The sequence below is a fragment of the Plectropomus leopardus genome, chromosome 11 (assembly GCF_008729295.1).
Source record: "Plectropomus leopardus isolate mb chromosome 11, YSFRI_Pleo_2.0, whole genome shotgun sequence".
Lineage (NCBI taxonomy): Eukaryota > Metazoa > Chordata > Actinopteri > Perciformes > Serranidae > Plectropomus > Plectropomus leopardus.
The window spans coordinates 1,968,860-1,992,566 of NC_056473.1; the positions used below are offsets into that span (position 1 = coordinate 1,968,860).

At 39.1% G+C, this 23,707-nt stretch overlaps 1 protein-coding gene across 2 annotated transcripts in view; it reads left to right on the top strand.

Annotated features, from left to right (window-relative positions):
* The window catches only part of igf1ra (insulin-like growth factor 1a receptor), a 104,163-nt gene extending 81,403 nt beyond the window's left edge, over window positions 1–22,760 (top strand). Inside the window, exons 11-21 of one of the 2 annotated variants that reach the window (XM_042495402.1) lie at window positions 2,475–2,761; window positions 2,874–3,016; window positions 4,687–4,852; window positions 4,971–5,073; window positions 5,287–5,357; window positions 5,439–5,668; window positions 8,685–8,789; window positions 8,991–9,150; window positions 9,394–9,523; window positions 12,487–12,621; window positions 19,732–22,760. In XM_042495402.1, the coding sequence (XP_042351336.1) occupies window positions 2,475–2,761; window positions 2,874–3,016; window positions 4,687–4,852; window positions 4,971–5,073; window positions 5,287–5,357; window positions 5,439–5,668; window positions 8,685–8,789; window positions 8,991–9,150; window positions 9,394–9,523; window positions 12,487–12,621; window positions 19,732–20,260 (2,059 nt within the window). In that variant the 3' untranslated portion in view covers window positions 20,261–22,760. Of the gene's footprint in view, window positions 1–2,474; window positions 2,762–2,873; window positions 3,017–4,686; window positions 4,853–4,970; window positions 5,074–5,286; window positions 5,358–5,438; window positions 5,669–8,684; window positions 8,790–8,990; window positions 9,151–9,393; window positions 9,524–12,486; window positions 12,622–13,255; window positions 13,414–19,731 lie in introns of those variants that run through there. The other variant, XM_042495403.1, reaches the window with a different exon arrangement.
* The last annotated feature ends 947 nt before the right edge of the window (window positions 22,761–23,707 follow it).

The following is a 23,707-nucleotide window of genomic DNA, read 5'->3' on the forward strand; positions in this document are numbered from 1 at the left end:
GTGGGCGAGGTCAGGACACTAACTGTAGTAACTCACTAGTTATAAGGTCATGCTTCAGTCAGCTCAAGAGCTTTCTCACAGTGTTCACACTGCCCTGCATAACCCTAACACTCTCACATACAGAAATTGGATCCCTCAAGTTTTCTTTCATTTGGCCACTCCATGGGGTCCATCCATCTATCTTCCTCTTGTTCTATCACTTCTGACAAAGGACAACCCGAGATTTACTAGAGCAAATCTGCGTCTCTCAGACCATAACTCTCCTGTCAGCTTTTTAAATATATTTTTTTGTATTTTCCAGTAGTAACAGAAGCAGTTTTTGAGTGCTGGACTTTGGAGTGTACCGCACCACTAAGAACTGTCAGAGATGAATGTTGACATGTCAGTGCAACTGGTCTTTCCCACGGATCTCTCTGTATATTCTGTATTTTTCGTGTCGGTGTATATCTGTTTAGACACAAAGGATGCTTTGCATAGTCTGAGCTGAGCATTTTATTGCTCCTAGTAGAACTGAAATGATCAGTCTATTTATAGAAAAATAATCAGCAGCTGTTTTAATAATCAAACTAGTATTTCAGGCATTTAAGAAAAAATGAAAATTTGATAGTAAATTAAATATTTTGGAACTTTGGAGTGTTGGTTGGACAAACGAAGTACCTTTTAGGCCTCACTCCAGGTAGCAGGGAACATTCCAACAACATTGTCTAATGTTACCTACAAGTTGCAATAATGTTTTGAAGAAAACATGTAAATCTAATGTTCAAAGAACATTTTAAGGATGTTTATCATTTAAAATAATTTTCCTGTAAGGTTAAATGCTGACTTATGACTTGATGTAACGTGATAACTGCAACATTCTGAGGATTTTTTGGTGATGTTGAAAGGTGACAGATCAGAATGTTTTTTTCAAAAACATTACCACAATGTTACATGAGAGCAAAGGAAAAACATTTTCAGTGCAACATTCAGAACATGTTATTGAGGCCTGAGATAACAGAACGTTTTTTTTTTTTTAAAATGAAAATGTAATTCAATGATATTTAACCCCCCCCCCCAAAAAAAAATGTTTAATGTTTATAGAGAATGTTACCCTAACGTTCTGAAAACTAAAAGAAAACTTACCTCTGAAAGCGTTACTAAAACATTGCATTGGCTGCATTGTACTATTCTCAGAACATTTTCAGAACCAAAATATGCTAGGGACCCAGGGTTTAAAGGGCGTTTTTTTTTATTCAATCTGCCTCAGAACCGAACTAACATGATGTCCACAGTAGTACAGAGGTTTATGTGTGGCAATGGCATCTTGCAGAAACCTCTGTCAGGTCACTCAGGAAAGTTTTTGGAAGGGCTTGAGAAAATAGCATTTTGACGCTGAAACATACTTAGATCAAAATTAGAATTTTTGGATTTAATAACTAAGGAACACAACAAAAAATCTGTAGAACTATAAAAAAAAAAATCAAAACTTCATAAAACAGAAAATCATGGAGCTAACCTTTAGGGGCTTATGATGGATATTATTCACGTCACGGACTAAACGATGAATCAGATAACTGAGGACAAGGAAAACCGTCAGATTGGTCGATAATAAAAATAGTCAGTTGCAGTTCTAATCCCTATCTTACAGTTTGAATCATATCTGAGCTGTTTTATGCACTGCAATAAAAACCTCACCACCTATTCAGGCTGTCCTCATTACATTGCCAAAGAACCCCTCAACATTTATCACCTTGTAAGAACTCCATAAAGGCTTCATGTACTGTTTATCACCTTTTGTCACCTGCTGTCGATACAGCTTTCATTTCCAACTCAATCAGAGTCAGTCTTTTCTTTGTGACCGTCTCAGCTGACTGCCCTGTGTGTTTCACTGTTAACTACTTAAGGCAAGGTGCCCTGTGGCATCTGTAGTGCTTCTGCTGCATTAACAGCCACAGCTGTCAGCACCTGCTTGCCCTCAGTTATGACCATGGTCCAGCTCCAGGTTGCTCCACAGCTTATCATACACAGCTATATTCTCAGTTTGACCGCAGAAAATTAGTCATTATGAATAAACAGTGTGGTCATGTCATGTCATGCCCTTTTTTTTTTTTTTTTTTACCCTTTTAGACTTTTTCATTGTTGATAGGGAGATGTTGGGGGAGAAAGGTTTATTTTGTCTTATTCTGGGAAACTTCTCTTTCTCTGTCTGTCCACCTCGCTGTGATCTGTCTGATCTCATCCTTCCACACAGCTCCACAGGGAGTAGTCTGCAGCATCTGGACACATGGCACACAAACACACATTCAGACACACACACACACACACCCACTCACTTGCCCGGTTCAGCGAGATGCTTCAGCTGTGTGTAAAAAGCCTTTGGGAGTTATAAACCTACAGTTATTTGTGACAGTGGGATTTCCAGGACATACTGTATACCTGTAATAACAGTACTCATTCTACTTAAATCAACTTTCTTTTTGTCCTTTGTGTTTCAGACCTCCCGATCGTCGACGTCGAGATGTTTTCGGTGTGGCTAACAACACGCTGCTGCCTGATGGTGTTGGTAGGGGGAACACCTCCCTTGGCCCAGGGGATAACAGTACAGATGGCATTCCTCCTATCAGGGAGTATCCTTTCTCAGAGGACAGGAGCACAGTGGAATATTTAGAGATCCCAACCCTGCGGCCCTTTACTGTCTACCGCATTGACATCCATGCGTGCAATGAGGAGGTGGGGCGCTGCAGCGCTGGAGCCTTCGTCTTTTCCAGGACCAAACCTGCAGGTTAGAAAGTGACTTGGATGCAATCTATGATGGCGATGTGGCACAGTAATGCCCTCTTTTACAGCACATTGCAGACACATGATTGTTGTAATATTGTGTGTGTGTTTCGCAGTTAAAGCCGATGACATCCCTGGAAAGGTGATCTTTGAGATGAGTGATAAGGTTGAAGGGTGTGTGGTGCTGCACTGGCCAGAGCCCGCCATGCCTAACGGACTCATCCTGATGTATGAGATCAAGTTCCGTCTGGGGACTGAGGTGAGCAACGCTCTGTATTATAAAAAATCTCTTCAGCCATGTTCTAAAGGAACAGAGTATAAAGCCTCATTCCCACTGCACTAAAAACCTGTTAACACCTGCTAACATCAGGCTTTTTAATGCTACGGGAATGTATACAATTGGCATTCACACCCGGGTCAAATGACTCTGCAGTAGACATGAGTTTTTCTGATCGGCATTGATGGGAACACAGCACCTGGGTGACGTGGTAATTTCAGCTCCTTAACCAGCAAGATGCAATGATGCACCATCGCTAATTACTGTCCATCTCCTCCTAAGCAGCGAAAACACTGATCCAAATACGTCTGCACCAAGTTTGAAATGGGGACAAATAAAAGATAAATAAAGAGAGGAAACCACTCAAAAGTTTTCAAAGACCTCTGATCTTACTGCTGTCTACTGTTTACCTGTTCTCCTGCCTGTCCGTGACGTCACACAGACACAACATCAAGACAACCCACACACACAGAGACACACACACGCCAGCTGATGAAAGCCCAACTCTCTCTCCAGCGGTTAGTTCAGTGGATTTGGTAATACAGCCAATCGCCCATATTTAGTGGTTTACCCATGTTTGAAAACCTGCATGCACATGCTAATTTTGGTGGGAAAGGGGTATAAGAAATAGGAGTATTTGGTCACATCTAGTGGTGAGGATAGCAGATTGCAAGAAACTACCCCCCATTAAAATTCCTTTAGTGTTTATAGTTAAGAGGAATTATCCACAGAGGTCCTTTCCTCTCCAAAACAAACAGGGCAGGTGATTTCAACTGTTAGGAATACAGAATAAAGCAATTTTAAGTTGCAAATCTTTTCATCCAACACTTTTTGTTGTATGTTGGAATGTATGCTCACTTTTTTTCTCAAATAGAGCAACAAACGAAAAGAGCAACCAAACAAACCTATCAAGCTGAACAGAACTAATAAAGAAAAACAGAAAAAAAGTATTAAAGAGAAACAGAACCAAGTTAAAGTAGCAGTGTGTAGGATTTAGTGCCATCTAGTGGTGAGGATCGCAGATGGCAACCAGCTGAAACTTCCATGTGCCAAGCGCGAAATCCTGTAGTTTTCATTGCTCGGGAGGTTTTTACAGGTAGCCAGATTATCTGCAGAGGTTTCTTCCTCTCCCAAACAAATGGACCTGGTTATTAAAGCAGATAAAAACACTGAATGAAGCAATTTCAAGTTAAACACTGCTCACCACAGAGCTGCTAACTACAATGGCAGACACATGAAAACAATTGCCCATATCTGGAGCCAGTGTTTGGTTTGTCCGCTCTGGCCTACTGTAGAAACATGGCAGTGCAACATGGCGATCTCTATAGACAAGGACCCACTCCATATGGATGTACTGACACAAATCATACTACAAACATGTCTTAAACATATTCCCTCATCAGCAACTAAATGTGAAAACAGCCTTTGAGTGTGAAACTCTTCACAGACAGTATTCTGCACAGTGAAGCTCCAACAAACAAGTAAAGCAACTAAAAAAATACATTTTTGACTGTAGCAGGACTTTAAAGGTGGTAGATCTGATAGTCCGGCTTTATCTTTTAAAACAGAACACACAATAATCAGTTTTACGCTCCATCCCTGACCCTGACTGTTGACTGTCTTCCAAACAGCATGTGTTTGTTTCCTTTCAGCCTGAGAAACACGAGTGTGTGTCGCGACAGCAGTACCGCGAGCATAGAGGAGCTCGGCTGACCAACCTGGGTTCGGGGAATTACTCTGCTCGTGTGCGCGCCACCTCACTAGCAGGGAATGGCTCCTGGACGGAGAGTGTGTCCTTCTATGTGCCTCAGCCCAAAAGTAATGCAGCATTTCCCACACACTCAGTACTACATATTGACCAATGACTAATATAAAAAAAGATAAAAACTGACTCCTTAAGTGCTGATCACTTTTATTTTGCTGTTCCTTCTGGCAGGAGACGATGGTGTTACGTTCTACTTGCTCATCATAATTCCCATTATAGTTACACTTTTCATTGCCAGCCTCACCACCATTCTCTTCTTTGTGAACAAAAAGAGGCAAGTATTTTTATGAACATGTTTTCCAAAAAGTCTCTCAACAGTGTAGTTCTACCTCATGAAACTTAATGACCAGTGTAATGTTAATTAGAGTTAATAGATGCTGTTTTCATGAACATTCCCCGTGTGGTAAAGAGAAACGTTCTTATAGAGAATTACACATTCATGATCAGAGCTGCCTGCTGACTAACTCGGCTGTCTTTGTCTCAACAGGAACAGTGACAGATTGGGGAACGGAGTCCTTTATGCGTCTGTCAACCCTGAGTACTTCAGTGCAGCCGATAGTAAGAAGATGCAATATGTTGTTTTGACTGTTTTGTTTCACTGAGTGTGATGTTGACCTGCTGCCTGTCGTGTTATGCCAGTGTATGTCCCGGATGAGTGGGAGGTGGCCAGGGAGAAGATCACAATGCACAAGGAGCTGGGCCAGGGCTCCTTTGGTATGGTGTACGAAGGCATTGCTAAGGGAGTGGTTAAAGACGAACCCGAGACAAGAGTGGCCATCAAGACAGTCAATGAGTCGGCCAGCATGAGGGAGCGCATTGAGTTCTTGAACGAAGCCTCTGTCATGAAGGAGTTCAACTGTCATCACGTGGTAAGAGAGACTGAAATGTTTCCCATTGGGCACCTGAGGGAGAAAGGCCTGGAATCAGAATCAAAAATACTTTATTGATATCCAGGGGAAATCGTGGTTCGTTACAGTCATTCTGATGTCAGCATAAAGAATTATTGCTAGTAGAAGTTAGTACCAGCACAAGTATATAAAAATATAAATATATAGAGAATTATTGCTAGTAGTAAAAAGTACCAGCACAAGTGTATAAAAATATAAATATAGAGAGAATTATTGCTAGTAGTAAAAAGTACCAGCACAAGTGTATAAAAATATAAATATAGAGAGAATTATTGCTAGTAGTAAAAAGTACCAGCCAAGTATATAAAAATATAAATATATAGAGAATTATTGCTAGTAGAAATAAGTACCACCACAAGTATACAAAAATATAAATATATAGAGAATTATTGCTAGTAGTAAAAAGTACCAGCACAATTGTATAAAAATATAAATATAGAGAGAATTATTGCTAGTAGTAAAAAGTACCAGCACAAGTATATAAAAATATAAATATAGAGAGAATTATTGCTAGTAGTAAAAAGTACCAGCACAAGTATATAAAAATATAAATATAAAGAGAATTATTGCTAGTAGAAATTAGTACCAGCACAAGTATATAAAAATATAAAATATATAGAGAATTATTGCTAGTAGAAATAAGTACCACCACAAGTATACAAAAATATTAATATATAGAGAATTATTGCTAGTAGTAGAAAGTACCAGCACAAGTGTATAAAAATATAAATATAGAGAGAATTATTGCTAGTAGAAATAAGTACCAGCACAAGTATATAAAAATATAAATATATAGAGAATTATTGCTAGTAGAAATAAGTACCAGCATAAGTCTATAAAATATAAATATAAAAATAGAATACAAGTAGCAAAGAAACAATAAGCACTAGAATGTAAATGTTTAACTATTTAAAAAATGAAGTATGTATAATATGCTGAGTATGTAAGTGTGTAAAACTATTCATGTGAAGAAATAAACTAATAGACAATTAGCACTAATATGAGAATATTTGAATTATGATATGGGTAATATGATGAGTGTGTGAAGTGTGTGAAATATAAAACTGTGCTACAATGCAATGTATAAAATTAGTATGTAAAAATGCGAATATGTGTACAATGCTACAATCTCAAAACAGAAATAGACATAAGCAATAATAACAATAAGAACATATACAATATGTGGCACATATTAAATATAGCCTAAGAAGCAGATATGTCATCAAAGCACAGCTTAAAATAAACCAGCACATCGTTAGATTGTGAGAGAGCGCTCTCAAATCTCATCATTTCCTGGTTAATCTGCAGAGATGCAGAGAGAAAGGTGTCAGCAGGTCACAGGAGCTGACTGCACTGTGCTTGTCTTTACTCCGACAGCTTCAGCCCGAGGCAGGGTTTAGCCTCCTGGAGATTGTGTAGATTCTCTCATCAGCATGATCACAACGTGTTGTAGGATGTGTTGAAGATTCCTCTTTGGAAAGCTACTGTTACAACCTTAAAAAAAAAAAAAAAAAAAAAAAGTCTGGCTTTCTACAATCTTCAAATCAATTTAAGAGAAACTTTTTTTTCGAATATGAATATAAGATGTGAAATTTGAACAATTTATGCTTGTAAGCTGGAGTGCTGCTGAGGGACAGGAAAGTAAAACACCTGCTCTATTATCTGCTTATTTTAGTCTTTAAACTATATACCAATCTTTGCAATTTGTTGCTTTTGCAGTTTTTACACAAGAATCTACTGTTTTTCACTAACAGGAGCTGCTACCATATATGCAACATTGGACATCAGTTAAATTGACTGTAGACAGCCACTGTCAGTTGAAGGAACAGTGGACCTCATTCACAAACAGTGCTTAAAGATATTCATAGACATTTTATCACCTGAATTTTTTCGTTCTCTGAGAGCAAATTTAGAAGTGCCTCACACCATGCGTACACACAAATTTTGTCTTCGTCTTTTGTAAACATACCTTTTAACTTACTGCAGTGCATACTAAAACCACATTTGTTTAGCATGTTGCAAACAGGCCACTAGCCCAGCACGTGCTCATCACCTGCTCTCTCTGTTAGCTTATGATCCAGATGTTCAGGGGCCCAGCTATCTCCTGAGGTCTTCTCCTCTTTCAAACACACAGACCCAGCAACATGCTGCTTGTCGCAGAGGGGCTGCTAACTATAGAAGCCAATGTAAAAATATTGGGCTACTGTAGAAACATGGTGGTTCAACATAGTGTACCCCGTGGATAAGGAACTGCTCCTTATAGCGATAGAAACAGATCATTCTAAGGTCATAAGAATAAAATGATTATCATGTACAGGTGATTATACACTTAAGAAAACATAGTTATTATATATATTTTTTTGTCAATATATCCCCTAAATCCTACATGCTGAACCTTTGATATTCATAGAAAGAAATTTAGAGGGTTTTTTTCCACAAGTTTTTATTTGTAATTTGTTGTTTATTTATTTAAGAAGAGACGATGTTAGCTGGAGAGCTAGTTTTCATCAATAGTCTCTTGCCGGATGTTAAAAGGTGTCCGGAAATAATAAAATAATATATAATTTGAAGATACAATATGTGCAATGGTTAAGACAAACAACATTAAGATAAAAAGGCTCACAATATAGTGAAACATGTACAAGTTAAGAATAAACAACACAGTTTGACAACAGAGGCAGATAAAATCTAAATAGCAGATGATGCAGTCACAGTATGAGTATAGTCATTTTAAAATAAGACAAAATTGTCCTAAAATAATTTTTGTTTTCTGCTGTTTTGCTGGAGCTGTTTGACCATCTGTAGTTATTTTTTTTCCCAGCTGCTCCAACATTTACTTTATGAATTGCATTGTGAGAAAAATTCTGTCCATCAAACCACATACAAAGGAAGGGGTTTTTTGGTGTGATTACTGACTGCTTTGAGATTACGTCATCTTTTCCTCTTGAACATATTGGAAACCTTGTGATTGGTTCAGGTGCGGCTGTTGGGCGTGGTCTCACAGGGACAGCCAACACTGGTGATTATGGAGCTGATGACCCGTGGCGATCTCAAGAGCTACCTGCGCTCTCTGCGCAAAGAAGTAAGCAGCTTTTCCTCCCACACACACAGAAAAAGGGGATGAATACATACACATGTCTCACCCCCCTTTTTTCTCACTTTCTCTCTCACCCACATCTCCACACACAGCATCCATCGATCATGTTGTAAAGCTGAAATGTAACCAGCGTCCAGTGTTGTGGCTGACTTAACAGTGCTTTTTCATGCTCTCTGCTATCCCCAGAATGCCACAAGCCAGGTCCTACCCCCGCTCAAAAAGATGATCCAGATGGCAGGGGAAATAGCCGACGGCATGTCGTACCTAAATGCCAACAAATTTGTCCACAGAGATCTGGCTGCCAGGAACTGCATGGTAGCCGAGGACTTCACTGTGAAGATTGGAGGTAAGTCAAGTTAATATGCTGCCTTCAGCCTCCCCTCGTTGCTCAGGGCTGAAGCCGCTCTACCAGCCTGGAAAAAATAAGTGTTTGGATTTCAGCGAGTGCCTGAGGCAGTGGAGTCTTAATGTAGATGGACATAGGGAGGGGAGGAGGTGAGGGAATGGATGAGCTCTCAGGAGCTCCCTCTCCCACACAGAATGATATTTAGTGGCTTCCCCAACCTCTGTTTTCATTCTTTTTCTTCAGATTTTGGCATGACCAGAGATATTTATGAGACGGATTACTACAGAAAAGGAGGGAAGGGCCTGCTGCCTGTCCGCTGGATGTCTCCAGAGTCGCTTAAAGATGGCGTGTTCACTACAATGTCTGATGTCTGGTATGAGAACACACTCACAAGTCTGCATTATGCATGTACAAACCTGCCCTAATCCAGGGGGCTCCCTAACTATTCCAGAAATGTTGACATATTTGTGTGTGTGGATACGCTAAAAAAGTTCATGCTGTGGAGTCAAAACCATAAAAACATATAGTATTTCACTTTACGGCCGGTATTCTCAACATTCTTTACTTAACAGTTTGAACATGCATTTCCTGTCCTCCATCCCCTCCGTGCATGCTATGACAGCTACTTCCAAAACCATCACAATCTTTTGTTTCCCAGCTGGCTCTCTGGAAATTCCTCTCTCTCCCTGACAGAGGAGTATAAAACAAGATAAATCTTTATTTTTTTTTATTTTTATTGTTTACCGATGCCTTATTTTATGCCAGCTTGCAGCAAAATCTCAGTTTACAGTTATGCCACATTTTTTTATCAGGAGGAATACCGTTGTGGAGAAATACAAGTGTTTACTAGCTTCCTTCCAAGTTTTTGTTTCCCAACTCAAAATGTCCCACGGGTCAGTCTCCTCAGAGTGGGCTTAAACTGCTCCAGATGTTTTTAAATGAGAGGTTGCAGTGCCAGCACAAACCCACCTCCACATTTGCGTTCTATATCTTCCTCTTTGATGTTGCACAGATGAAGTTCAACCCATTATGGGCTCCTCAGGAATCTGCAAGGAGGTGACTTTTAATTTGTTGATGGAGAAAAGATGTCTGAACGTGGCTTTGTCTGTCAGCAGGAAGCTGTTTCAGCCACTTATGTGCAGTGTTGTAATAAGACTGTTTAAAAGACTGCTCAATGGACCCTCTGAACCCGTGCCAGTTGTGAAATTATGACTAGCAAGAGTGCACAAATCTTGTGGTTTTTGTAAGTCAAGTTAAGACTTTGCTCCATGAATAGTTTGATAGTAATTTCAGTGCGAGGTAGCTTGAGGTTAAACTGAGGTGACGTTAGCCGTACTGTAAATACTTTATACTGAGGCTGCTTCCTGCAGCGGTGACATCATTGTGATTCACTGACACACTGATACACAGCTTACATTTCTCTTAACACTTGGGCTGCCTGGTTTTAGCTTTAACATGAAGGAGATAACATGAGGAGAAGTGTGCTGCTTTTTTTGTATCATTCTCCATCAGTAAATGTTATCGGGTTGCTTTTGTTCTGGCCATTAAATTTCAGTTTATACATTACGTATTGTCTAGATAATGTAGGGAATTAAAGTTGCAGTATTTTAAGCAGTTTTTTTTGGCTGTTTAAGGGCAGAAATCCAATGTATTCTGAATTATGGTTACAGTTGACAGTCGATAAGTTAAAAACACAGCATGTGTATGATGATGCTGCTTTTGCCATCAGGGCCCCCAGGCTTCAGCACAGCTTATCTGAGGAGAGAAGGTTTGCAGAATCAGTTTTACATCACTGCTTAAGATCTTTATAGACTTGCTTTTGTCTGATGACATCTTTAAATTTATTTTTTATATTGTCTTTTTATCCTTTCTGTTTTTATTTATTTATGTCAACATTTTGCATCTTGCATTCATCTTGTTTTAACTTAAAACCTTACCCTTGTTTTGTCTGATTTATGTTTGGTGGGGATATTTGCCTCTCTGTTGCTGTTTTGCCTTTTTTGTCTAATTCATATATTTTTGGCCACTTTTGGGCGACATAGCAAGCTATAAATACAGCATAGCCATAATATTCCCTGAAAAAGTTGTGAATCGTGGTGACCTGCAGTTGGTTAATTTTCTGTGTTTTTGTCGTCTGAAGCACCATCTCTCACAATACACATAAGGTGGGTTTCCATTTACCCTCAAAATGCGCAAACTGAAATTGCAAATATAAAATATGCCTAATGAAATCACATCAATTTAAGAAAAAACTCATATTTATCACAAGAAAGTTTTTACCCTTGCATAAAGTGGTATTTCAGGAGCACAAAACTGCAATGGAAACTCTTTTTTGGCTTTTTTAGGTCACATGATGCTATGTCTGTGTGCTTGTCAGTAGGAACTGGCTCCCTCATGATGCAGCAGGAGCTACAAGAGCTGTCATTGCATCACATAACTCCTCAAAAGTAGAGTATAAGGGGCTTGCCTTTCCATTATGGTTCCATAACACGCCTGTGTGGCCTTGGATTGGAAATAATGACAGCTAGTGCGGTGGCTGCAATAGAAATAAAGCTGCTAATGTTTTGAACATCCATTAACATGCTTCTTGGAATGTTATCAGCACAGGAGAAGTCACAGAACATCACTTAGTGGGAACACAGTCATCTCACAATTGTGTTTTATCGACATTTTTAAAAAATATCATTTAAGTTTTGCGCAAATCTTTAATGGAAACATGGCTACTGTCATTTGACCCAGTGTGGAAAGAAAAGATTAGGTAGTGCAGTTTTAAAGTAGTATTCCCATGGTTCTTTGCTGGCTCCAGCAAATATAATCTGCTTGTTTTTTGCTTTTCATTAGCTAATCACTTCATATACTACAAATTCAGTCTTCACTCAGTTGCAGTACTGCACTACAGCCATAATGTAGAATTTACACTGATAAAAGAAGACATATTCACTGTAATGGATTACCAAACTCAAGCAAGTAAACAGATTTTTAGCGAAGCAAAAAGAAACCTCTGGCTGAAAGGTGAGAAAAATATGATTTAAACATGTGCTTTGAAAGCTGTAGCATTAATGGAAGGTGTACTGTACACACTTTGTAATAAGATTGAAAGCATAATTAGGAATACAATTGATTTCTCACAAAATTATGTTATGGCAACTTATTTTTTCCACATTATTTTCAAGGAATTTTTAAGTGTTAATAGTAAGATTTATTTTGAACTTATAAACTGCTGTGCCTTAAACCTTTCTGCTGTTGCCCTCAATGTAAGCAGCACAGAGTTAGCATCAGATAAAAAGTAAAATGTAAATATATTTGTATAAGATGTGGTTTCATTTCTTACTGCAGGTCATTTGGTGTCGTGCTGTGGGAGATCGCCACCTTAGCAGAGCAGCCTTACCAAGGCATGTCCAACGAACAAGTGCTGCGCTTCGTCATGGAGGGAGGACTCTTGGACAAACCTGACAACTGCCCCGATATGCTGTGAGTCCCCTTGTAACTGTGCAGCATCAAACATCTGAGGCCTGTCAGGTTTATTTTCAATCACCCTTTAACCCTTTGAAACCTGGAGTGACATCACTTTTCTTATGCTGTTTTCAGACGCCTCTCATAAGGATTTAAACCCTTAGAGCCCTTAGCAAATTGGTGCAACTTCTTTTAAAAACACGAGGGAAAAGGCAATGAGCAACTTGTCAATAAATCTTTCACAATTTGCAAGGAATTAGTAGGTTTAGGATTTTTTTTGAAAACGCTTGGGAAAAATGCTTATGGAAAAATGAGAAAAAATAGAAAAAAGGGGATAAACTATATTTATGACTATCATTATTACATAAAATTATGTTACAAACTTATTATAATGTTTAAAGCACCTTTTTTACTGATTTAAAAAAAACGTTTTGCTTTTTTTGCTTCTGTCGCTGCTCATTGCCTTCCTCCCATGTTTTTGACAGAAATCAAGCCAATTTGCACATTTCAAAGGGTTAAGGGTGTATTGTTTTTTTGTCCTCTGCTGCCTACTACCGTCTCACACGGCCTTCTGTCCCATAATACTTTGCCCAACATCTATTTAAAGTTGTGGTTTGAAGTGTGTAGGATATCATGTGGTGTGTATGCTTAGGTAGAGCCAAGATGAGGGCTGACATTAACGTCACAGGTTAAATGTGGTCCGCTGACGACATGGCCCCGGTAGTCAGCTGGCAGCATGAAGCCTCCTCACCCGTCAGCCTCAGCCCATAGAAGGGATGCCACGACACGCGTGTGAAAGATGCCCCTCATTCCAGCCTCCAAGAACGGGCATAAGGAGGGAGATGGAGTCTATTCGTCAGCGAAAGGGAGTTGGAGAGAAAGAATTCATTAACTTATTTATAATGAATGAATGAATCACCCTGGCTGTAAGTGAAGAGAAATCACAGCACAGCCTGCTTGTCAGCATGCAGCGCTGCATATATGCATTTCTGCCCTCCCACTCTGACCTCAATAAGAAGGCATTCCGCTCTCTCCCCTCCCACTCTCCACGGCTGACCTCACCTTAGAAAGAGAGTGCGAGTAGCAAAAAAAGAAGCAGGCCAAGTGTTGTGCAGACACAAACCTCTTGTTTCTATGGCAGCCTGACTGTTTTGTCCTGATTACAGGAGTGTGTGGATTGTGTTACAGAGGTGGTGGTGGTAGTGGTGTTGCTGGTGGGTGGGGGGTTAGCGTCCTGCTCTGTGAGCAACACACAGGGAAGCCAGGCCTTTTGCTGCTGGTCGCCTCTGCTGTAGTGACTTAATGGAGATTTCCAGAAGACTGCTGAAGTGCGCTGAAGCCAGAAGTCCATACAAAGACTGAATAGAAAGATACAAGAGAAAGCAGGCTGAGTCATATTTGGAAAGCCTTGAATGTGTCCTCATTGTGCTGTCTTTCCCATGGTCAGGTAGCTGTGGGTCACTGATTGGATTTCCCATGTTTCTGTCTCGAGTTTCCTATAGACAAAAGTGCATGCTCTCTCGCAGGGTTGGGCCAAAATGAAAGCAGACAGAAATTATATTAAACAACATGATTTATTGTGGAATGTGCAGTACCACTCGCACTGCTATTATACATCAAGGTTTCACCACACTGGGGATGTTGCATGTGTGCAAGTTCTTCTGCCAGAGAATCCCGTTCAGCTTTATTAAACATTTACCATAGATGTTTGAAGACTGTTCTACACTTGGCCTGTGTCTGTTTCTGATTTTATCAGAGTGATTCAAGGTTCTCTTTGTCTATTTTTTTCAGTCTGGTGAAATTCTTGCTGTGTCTAGACTGCAGATTCTTTTCTAAAAGACTGACTGCAGCATCATTTCCTTATGAAAGCATCATTACACTACCTACATCACACAATCACAGCAGATATTTGTAACACTCAGCGTTCATTGATGTGACTCAAAAGTTGTTTTTTTTAAGATTTTTTGGGGGGCTTTTTGCCTTTATTAGATAGGACAGCTTAAGTGTGGAAGAGGGAGAGAGAGGGGATGACATACAGTCATGAGCCAAGGTTGGAATTCAACCTGCAGCCACTGCAGCAAAGACGCAGCCTACGTACATGGGACGCCCGCTTTACCAGGTGAGCTACTGGGCGCCCCAGTTTGACTCAGTAGTTTAGAGTCAGACAGCTTAACAAACATATCAAGCTGAACACAACAAATAATGAAAAACAGAAACAAGTATTAGAGAGCACAGAACCAAGTTAAAGCAGCAGTATGTGCGATTTAGTGGCATCTAGTGGTGAGGACTGCAGATTGCGACCAGCTTAAACTTCTCCCATGTGCCAGTCGGAAACTCCTGGTTAAGATTTCTGTAGTGTTTATTTTTTAGGACGTTTTTACTAGGAGCTGAATTGTCTTCAAAGGTCTCTTCCTCTCAAAAACAAACTGCCTCTGTGATTTAAACTGGTAAAAATAAAGAATAAAGCAGTTTCATGTTACAAATGAGTGGTTCACCAACACTGCAACACTGCAACAGCACCTGCAAATGTGCACTCACCTTTTTTCTCTGGTAACTTAAGATCCAGATGTTCAGGAGGTTTTTACTGGTAGCTGAATTATCTGCAGAGGTCCCTTGCTTTACAAAACTGACCCAGTGATTAAAATGGGTAAAAACACTGAATAAAGCAGTTTCACGTTAAAAATCAGTATTTTCCTGGTGCAGGTCAGCTTGTAGCGGAAGGGCTGCTTATTATATTGGTCAATGCAAAAAAACACATGGCCCTATTTAGAGCCAGTGTTTGGTTTGTCCACTCTGGGCTACTGTAAAAACGAGGCAAACTGCTCTATTTGTAGACATCAACAGCTCATTCTAAGGTAATGAAAATACAATGATTCTTATCTTCAGGTAATACTAAATAAAAAAAAACAAAAACATTTGTGATATTATATTTCATATCTGTCAGTAGATCCCCCTACACACTGGACCTTGAAAGCAGAGTCAGTAAACTTTATTCATACAGCACATTTAATTTGTTGAAATGAACTTCAATGTACCAAATGTGCATGAACAAGTAAAACAAACATACACAAGAGATGTAACACAAAAAAGAAAAAATCTATGTATAATACACAATTTAAAAGTAAAATAGATGTTATTGCTTGACCTTGAGGAGCTCTTCTATGCCAGCTGAAGAACATGTTAGTATACTGCACATGTGCTCCTGTTAGCTTTAACATGTTGCCATGTTGCATCACAGTGACAGGTCAAATGTAAGTCCATTTAGCTTAATGGCAATAGCATGTGTTGTGACTGGCAGGATGCTGACAACTTGTCAGGATTTACTGCAGTGTTTGTTTTCTACATTTGCATCCAGCCTTGTGTGTAGCAACAGATGGTGGGGACAGAGTTTTCAGCAGGCAGGACTGTGCCGACAGGTTTCCCCGGAGTGCCAGCCTGCCCCCAAGCACTACTCGTCTTTTCATGGGAGGTCTTTGCCGCCTGGGTTTGGACATCTTAACATCAACTTAAAGACACTTGCTTTGCTGCTGAATAACAAGTCAGAGCTGCCCTCCCCTGCTGCTTCAGAGCATAAAGCAAGTCGCGTGCTTCGGAAAAGATTTACCCATAATACCTCTGTGCAGAGTGGAGCTGGCACCCAGCTGCAGAGGCTGTTGTAGACAGAGGAGAGACCACTGAGAGAGAGGGAGAGAAAGAAAACAAGAGAAAGGGAACAGCAAGAATGGAGGAAAGAGGTCTGAGGTGTTTATGTCAGCGAGCCTTGGAGAGTATTCTTAGCTTGTTTGTGTATAATTGAAGTTGTGGTGTGTGGTGTAGCACCACACAAAACTGTAATAATTCTCCCTTTTATGATGTTGTTTTGACATTCCCAAAGCTCGGCTGCTGGCCTGGCACAGTAACCTAACATATGATTTACTGTGCTGCTGAGTACATGCTACATTACTGAGCTTACTGTACGAGCTGTAATGTAGCAATCAATATAAGGTATCCAAATTTCACTAGAACTGGCATGTTGACCCCGAGTGCCGCTCAACAACAAACCTGTATGACAACAGGGGCCCGCTTTGATATTACACACACTCGTATCGCTCTTCACACAAAATGTTCTTTTCAAAATCAAGCTTTAAAGAGCTTTATTTTTTTAAATTTTTTTTTACCAGCATCAGTCCTAATCATAAATATCATGTATTCATAAATTCTCAGAATTTGAACGCTTTAAATGTCAGGTTTATACATATACAGTACTGTGCAAAAGTCTTAGGCCACTTTGAACTTTGTTTTAGCAAGGTTATAATGACCATAGATATTTATGTCTCAGTAGTCTCTTTACTAAAATACAACCAGTATACACTATTAAAAATGCAAATATTCCAGAATAAAACAACCTCATCAGGCTTAAGTTGCAAATATTTACTGTGACCTCCATTTCCACCTAGCGTGACTTGAACTCTCTTAAGCAGGCACTATGAGATTTACAGTACTATTCTTCTGGTGCAGGCACACCAGGTAGCATTCAAGACATGTCCAAAGCTCAATATTGATTGTTTCATACAATCATGACCTTTTGTCATGATTGTATGATTCCATGTTTCACACTAAATATTGACTTCAGTCAGAAGACATTTTATTTTGACTTTTTTGCTGTTTTAAAACACCGTACATGTTCTCTGTATTCTTTGTATCTTCATGAAGAGACCAGGCAATAAATGTATATATTATGTCCTTATTACAACAAGATTTTTGCACAGCACTGTATATATATATATATATATATGTATACACATACATACATTGTCACAGCATGGGATATTTCATTGATTTGTAGCAACATTGATTGTGACAGTGCACCTAGTGGAAATAGCATGTGTTTTCTCCATATGCCAAATATGGTAAAAATGATGTCATCAGTTGGAAAATAGTAGAAATAGAAATTAGAAAGAAATTTCAAGGCAAAAGCCCAGAACTAATACTATGCATGTTTTTATGCTTTGATGGTTGTGTAATCAAAAGTTGCAGTTTGAATGGGTTTCAATGGAGCATTTTTTGACCTTAACAGTCTGAATGTAACAATTTAGTTTCCACAGTGTATTTTAGACTTATTGTAGCAGCTATGCTGGAAATTCCAATATTAAATAAAATTACACAAACATTTAAAAATGCTCCAAACAGTCTCTAAGGGTTAAAGGTCAGCTCCAGGAGATAAGAGCAGGTATAAGTTACTTCACACATCCTTTTTGGTGTATATGAGCTGTTGCCACCAGACTTAAGGGATGTGCAGTACACTATATTTACACCCAGTAGTACAAGAACACTGAACACTAAGCGCAGGGGCAGTTTATCTGGATGCAACACTTTTTGATTATAATTTGTCTTTTTTACTGGTCACAGAATGAATTACAAAAAGTAAAAAAAAAAAAAAAAAAAAAAGAAAGAAAGCATCTGTCCTATTTGGCATTTACTGTTGTAGTATTCCAGTGAGTATAAGTATCACCATAAATTTGTGTCGTTTACAGTACTATATCAGTGTACTGTCTACATAGTTGGTTTTTTTTTCAAGATCAATACAGTGTTAGAGTTATAGTGCCAGAGTATTAAAATGAGCTTCAGTTTCAGTGTCTCCTGCCACCTGCTGGTAAGAGTCTTCCCACTAATTTTTTAAAGGAAAAGGCTGTCTTAACACAATACTCACATCCCTGTATGTACAATGAAAGAGTTTTAGGCTGCTGCAAGAGTGTAAAATTATTTTTTCGTATTGAGGAGGACACATGAAACATGTGGTTTGGGGTTCTTCCACCTGACATTTGTAAGCATCAAACACTTGCAGGTGTACTCTGCAGGACTGTCTGTTATTGTTAAAAACTCGCTCACCAGCCAGAGTGAAAGTAAAAGCCAACTCCTAACTCTCTCTCGTCTGCCATTTTGCCTTGCTACATTTCATTTTATTTTTTTGCTCATTTATTTATTTATTTTTATATATATATTTTTTTGGCACCGTGTCTCTTGGATGCCTGCTGCATACGGTCTGGCACCTGACTTGACTGGCTTCCTTTTTCTAAAGCCTGAGCTGACCTCACCCACAAACAAACCTGAACACAGAAATGAAGTAAATCCAAGCAGAGGGCAGAATCTGCAGAAAAGCACGCTTACAGGGGTCACGAGTTATGGTTGTGAGGGATTACTTCTGTATGAAGCCATATGTTGTTGTTTTTTTGTTTGTGTTTTATCTTTTTGGGAAATCCTACATAGTTTACCATTAATTTCCTCCATTTTGGTGATTTTTATACACACATTTTGTGCCTTTTCTGTATTAACCCTTTGAAACCCAAGTAAATTGGCTTGATTTTTTTTTAAATGGAAGGTGACAAGCCTCTTAACATAATGAAAAATAACACATAAAAAAAATAAAAAAATAAAAATAAAAAGTAGAATAAAAGGCACATAAAGGGAAAATTACCTCAAGACAGTGCTAAAAAATCTAATGATTTGTTTTCCCCATTATTTTAAATAAGTAATTAAGAGAATCATCAATGGTGTTTTCTGCACAATTTACCGTAGTTTTTGATATATCAAATAATCCATCTCAGCTAATTTACAGAGAATTTCCTTTTACTACTTTTTTTTGCAATTTGTGGGACATTTCTTGCCAAGTTGCTCATTATGTTTTTCCTGTGTTTTAAACCAATTTTCTAACATTTCAAAGGTTAAAATGATTGTAAAAGACAACTGAATGCAGCACAAGAAAACTGATGTCAATCTCAGTTTAAAAGGGTTAATTTATGATTTAAATGTATTTAATTTTGTTCGCAGTCCTCTGCTGTTTTCATCTTTTATTTGGGGGACAAATACACATTTTCTAAATATTGGGCTCCTGTGATCATAACTCATGTCCTCCTGCCTGTGAGGTAGCACTATTACACTCTGAGACCGGGGACAAAATCCATAGTCTTCATATTGTTCAGACAAAGCTAATATGTGGCTTATACAGAGCAGCAGTCAAAGTTAGTCAAATAAAGCTGGTATCTTTGAAAATGATGGTCTTTTTAGCGCAAGATTTTCTCACATCCACAGTACAAAAAAATCACACAAACATCTACTGTCCATCACTAATTTGTTGTCCGTCACTTGCAGGTTTGAGCTGATGAGGATGTGCTGGCAGTATAATCCCAAGATGCGTCCATCCTTCCTGGAGATCATCAGCAGCATAAAAGATGAACTGGATCCTCCCTTCAGGGAAATGAGCTTCTTCTACAGCGAGGAGAACAAACCGCCAGACACCGAGGAGCTGGACATGGAGGTAGAAAACATGGAGAACATTCCACTGGACCCTGCATCCACCAGGCAGCCCTCTGCTGCCGGCGCCCCCTTGTCGTCGGGGTGTACGGGAGGAACGCCGCCTCCTTCTACCCAGCAGTTATCCCCCATGCAAGGCCCGAGTACTCCATTACTGGGACCTGTGTCTCCCTCCTCCCCGGGCCCGGTTGCCTCAGCCTTGGCGTCTTCAGGCCAAGCCTTGGACAAGCACTCAGGACAAGTTTCGGCAAATGGGCCTGTGGTGGTACTGCGGCCCAACTTTGACGAGATGCAACCCTATGCACACATGAACGGGGGCAGAAAGAACGAACGGGCGTTACCACTGCCCCAGTCGTCGGCCTGCTGATATCAGACCACCCCCCCCTCCTTGTCCTCCTCCTCCTCCTCTTACAGGGTAACACAAACCTCTCCTCCGTCTCTTCAGGAGGGATGGATGAGGTAAGAAACAACTTTCTTCTACTGTGTGCCAGTAGATGTCTCTCCACTCCTTTAAGGTCAAACAGAAACTGTAAAAACTGAGAGAAAGTACAGAAACCTGCTAAAGCATTCAGAGTTTGGTGGCGCAGACTCGACACTGGGGAACTCCTTCCTGTGCCGCCAGGATTTCAGTTCTTGTTACATAAGTCCTTTGAGAAGGAAAACAATAAAGGCATGTATCCTGACTTACAGATTTAGACATGAACTTCAAGAAAACTTTTTTTTTAGCATATCTGCCAGCAAATCCAACAGAAGAGCACTTTTTTCCTGATGATTTCAGAGAGGATGTTGTGGATATCTGAGTGTGTATTTATACGAAACATGGGATTCTCTCTATAAAATGGTATAGCTCCATTACTAAATGACTTTCCATCACAATGACTTTGTTTGCATGAGCAGACCGGCTCGTGTCACATGAGGATGCCTCCATTAGAAAGTTTGGACTACGATCAGTGTTTCATTTTCCAGTCAAAATGGAAGAGGAGGCCTATTGTGTATCTGCCAAACTATTGCCAAATCAAGTTTTTTTCCTCAGTTTAATACAGTTCTCCCTTCTTGTAGAAGGCTGTGATTCAGAGTTCAGATAAGTCTGTCTGGGAAATGATACCAAAACTGTTGTGGTGGTGGTATTCAGACTTTCTCTAGTAGCTGCTGGTGGAGCAACTGTGTGTGGGGGGTTATCACAGGACAGGGTACCATGTTACTGTTGAGAAGGCTGCATTCACACCTGCAGTCAATGTTTTCTCAGAATCTACAGCGTCTGCATTGTGGGTGGAAGAAATCTAGCAAGCCTTGTGATACTCAGAGGAGGGATACGACACAAAATATCTGTGCAAGTAGACAAGCCAGCATACAAACAGGAGGGTTTTGTTCAGGATCTGAAATGTAAGCAAATAAATTTAAGGATCTTTTTTTTTTTCAAATCAGTTGGCACAATCACTAAGAATTCATCTTTTATTACTGAAATGTCAGTTAGAATTTAATTAAGGGTCCAGTGTTCAGGATTTAGTAGCATTTAGTGTTGTGTTTGAAGAGCTTAAACTTCTCCTATGTGCTAAGCACGTCAGAGGACTACGGTGGCCGACACAAAAATGTGAAAATGTGAATGTCAGACTCTTGTGGAAGAGGAGCCGCTTTGTATGTAGACTAAAGCCACGCTAAGATGAGAACAGCCCTACAAAAACAGGAAAAATCTTTTCCATGTAATGACACACCATTATAGAACACCATGTGCAGCCGTGATTCACCGCTCTCACAGGACCCACGCATTGCCTATTTACACGGTGACAGTAGGGGTGGCATTTCGAAAATATTACACTTTGGAACCAGGTTACAAAAGTTTCGTTTTCAGGTCCCCAAAACACTTTTGTCATGTGGCAAAAGTGCAGCAAAAGTTTTCAGTTTCATGCAAGAACTTTTGCTGTGTAAACAGCCCCTTAAACAACTTAATCTCTTGTGACAAAAGCAGGATTCTTATTTTCAGGTGATTATACATCAATAAAAACACAGTTCTGAATATTATACACCTTTTCTACCAATAGATGCCCCTAAATGCTGGACACTGGACCTTGAAGTTGAAACAATTAGTCAGTTAACAGAAAATATGCAATCAATTTGGTAACTGCTTTAAGTTTTTTAAAAAAAAAAAACAAAACCCAAATTTAATTATTTACTAAGCTCCTCATGCACAGAGATTTGCTGCTTTTTTCGTCTTATGAGTTTTTCACAAACCAACCCTTTATTTTCATGTAACTATTTGAAAAACCAGCATGCCTGTTGCTGGTGATGGGCTGACCAAAGCCTTCTGCTGCTCCACAACAGATGAACAAATACTTTCTCCCTCATCACCTGAACATCCAATGGAAGCACACAAGTGACTGAACTCTAGATCACAGCCTCAGTCTGTCCTTGTTTCAATAAATTAAAGCATCATGAGTCTCACACTGCAAATCACTGAACTTCACAATCAAGGATACGACTCTTCCTCCACTTTCATTTATTTAAACCTTGTCCGACATTTTTTTAGTGTGCATTTCATGGGGGCGGTCAACATGGTTCTCTGTGATACTGCTGTTCAAATTAAAAAGCACCAAATACGCCACAACAGACAGACAGAGTCAAAGACCTGAGACAGAAAACGAGAAGGAGTTCGACCGGATTTTAGTAGCCTAGAGACAACTTTTAAATCACAGCAGGTCTCTTTTAGAATAGCTATTAGTTTCTCTACATTTAAAACACATATAAAGGTCTTACAGTTGTATTTTAGACTGCAGGATCATTTTTATACACATCATTGGTTTTGTCACTTTTTAAAAAAAAAAAAACTTTTTACGATTCAAAATGTTTGCCTCTATGTCTGTACAGAACAAAGCTGCTATTTTTTTCTTTTTCTCTTTTGGATGTTATATAAAGTATATATATATATGTATATATATATATATATATATATATATATATATATATATATATATATATATATATATATATATATATATATATATATATATATATATATATATATGTGTGTGTGTGTGTGTATATATATATATATATATAAAGAAATCCTTCAGGCTTCAGGTTTGGTATATTATGGTCTCCACTACAGTCCATTTCTTATATCTTCAAACTCTGTTTAAAAAAACAACATAAAACAAAACAAAAAAAAAACAAAAACCGTAAGATGATTTAGATATAAAAGCATTTTCTTTTGTTACCCCAAAAGGTTTTCTGTAACACTATATTTCGTCATTGCCTTTTATTTTTATGAAATCTCTCTCCTGTATTTGTTTTGTGGATGTCTATATTATTATTATTATTATTATTATTATTATTATTATTATTATTATTAATATTATTATAATTATTATTTGGAATGGACACCTTAGCTCGACGTGTGAGTGTGTACTTTCTGCACCCTTTTTGTACTTGTTGTTTAGCACTGCGCCTAGCGTTGCCCTCTAGGTGCGACTCAATCTCAGGTCAAAGTAAAGGCTTTGCTTTCTCCACACATTCTCATCATCGTCCTCTACTTCTCTCAGCTTGTCCCCACCCCCCCACTCCTGTTCCTCCCCACATCCTGTTTGAAGTCCAGTCCTGCCCTCTGTCCTCCCCACTGGCCCCTCACTGACAACATGCTGTACCTGTTTCCTCCCCGGTGCCTCCTTTTGAAGTCAGTGTACGAGATATTTACTTTACACCAGATCTGGCATTTTAACCCATCCATTTCTTGCCTCTTATATCAATAGGGCTAATTGGGTTGCATTGTTTGCCTTAATTATGCCAACCATCTCTCAACCATTTAAAATCCGATTTTGTT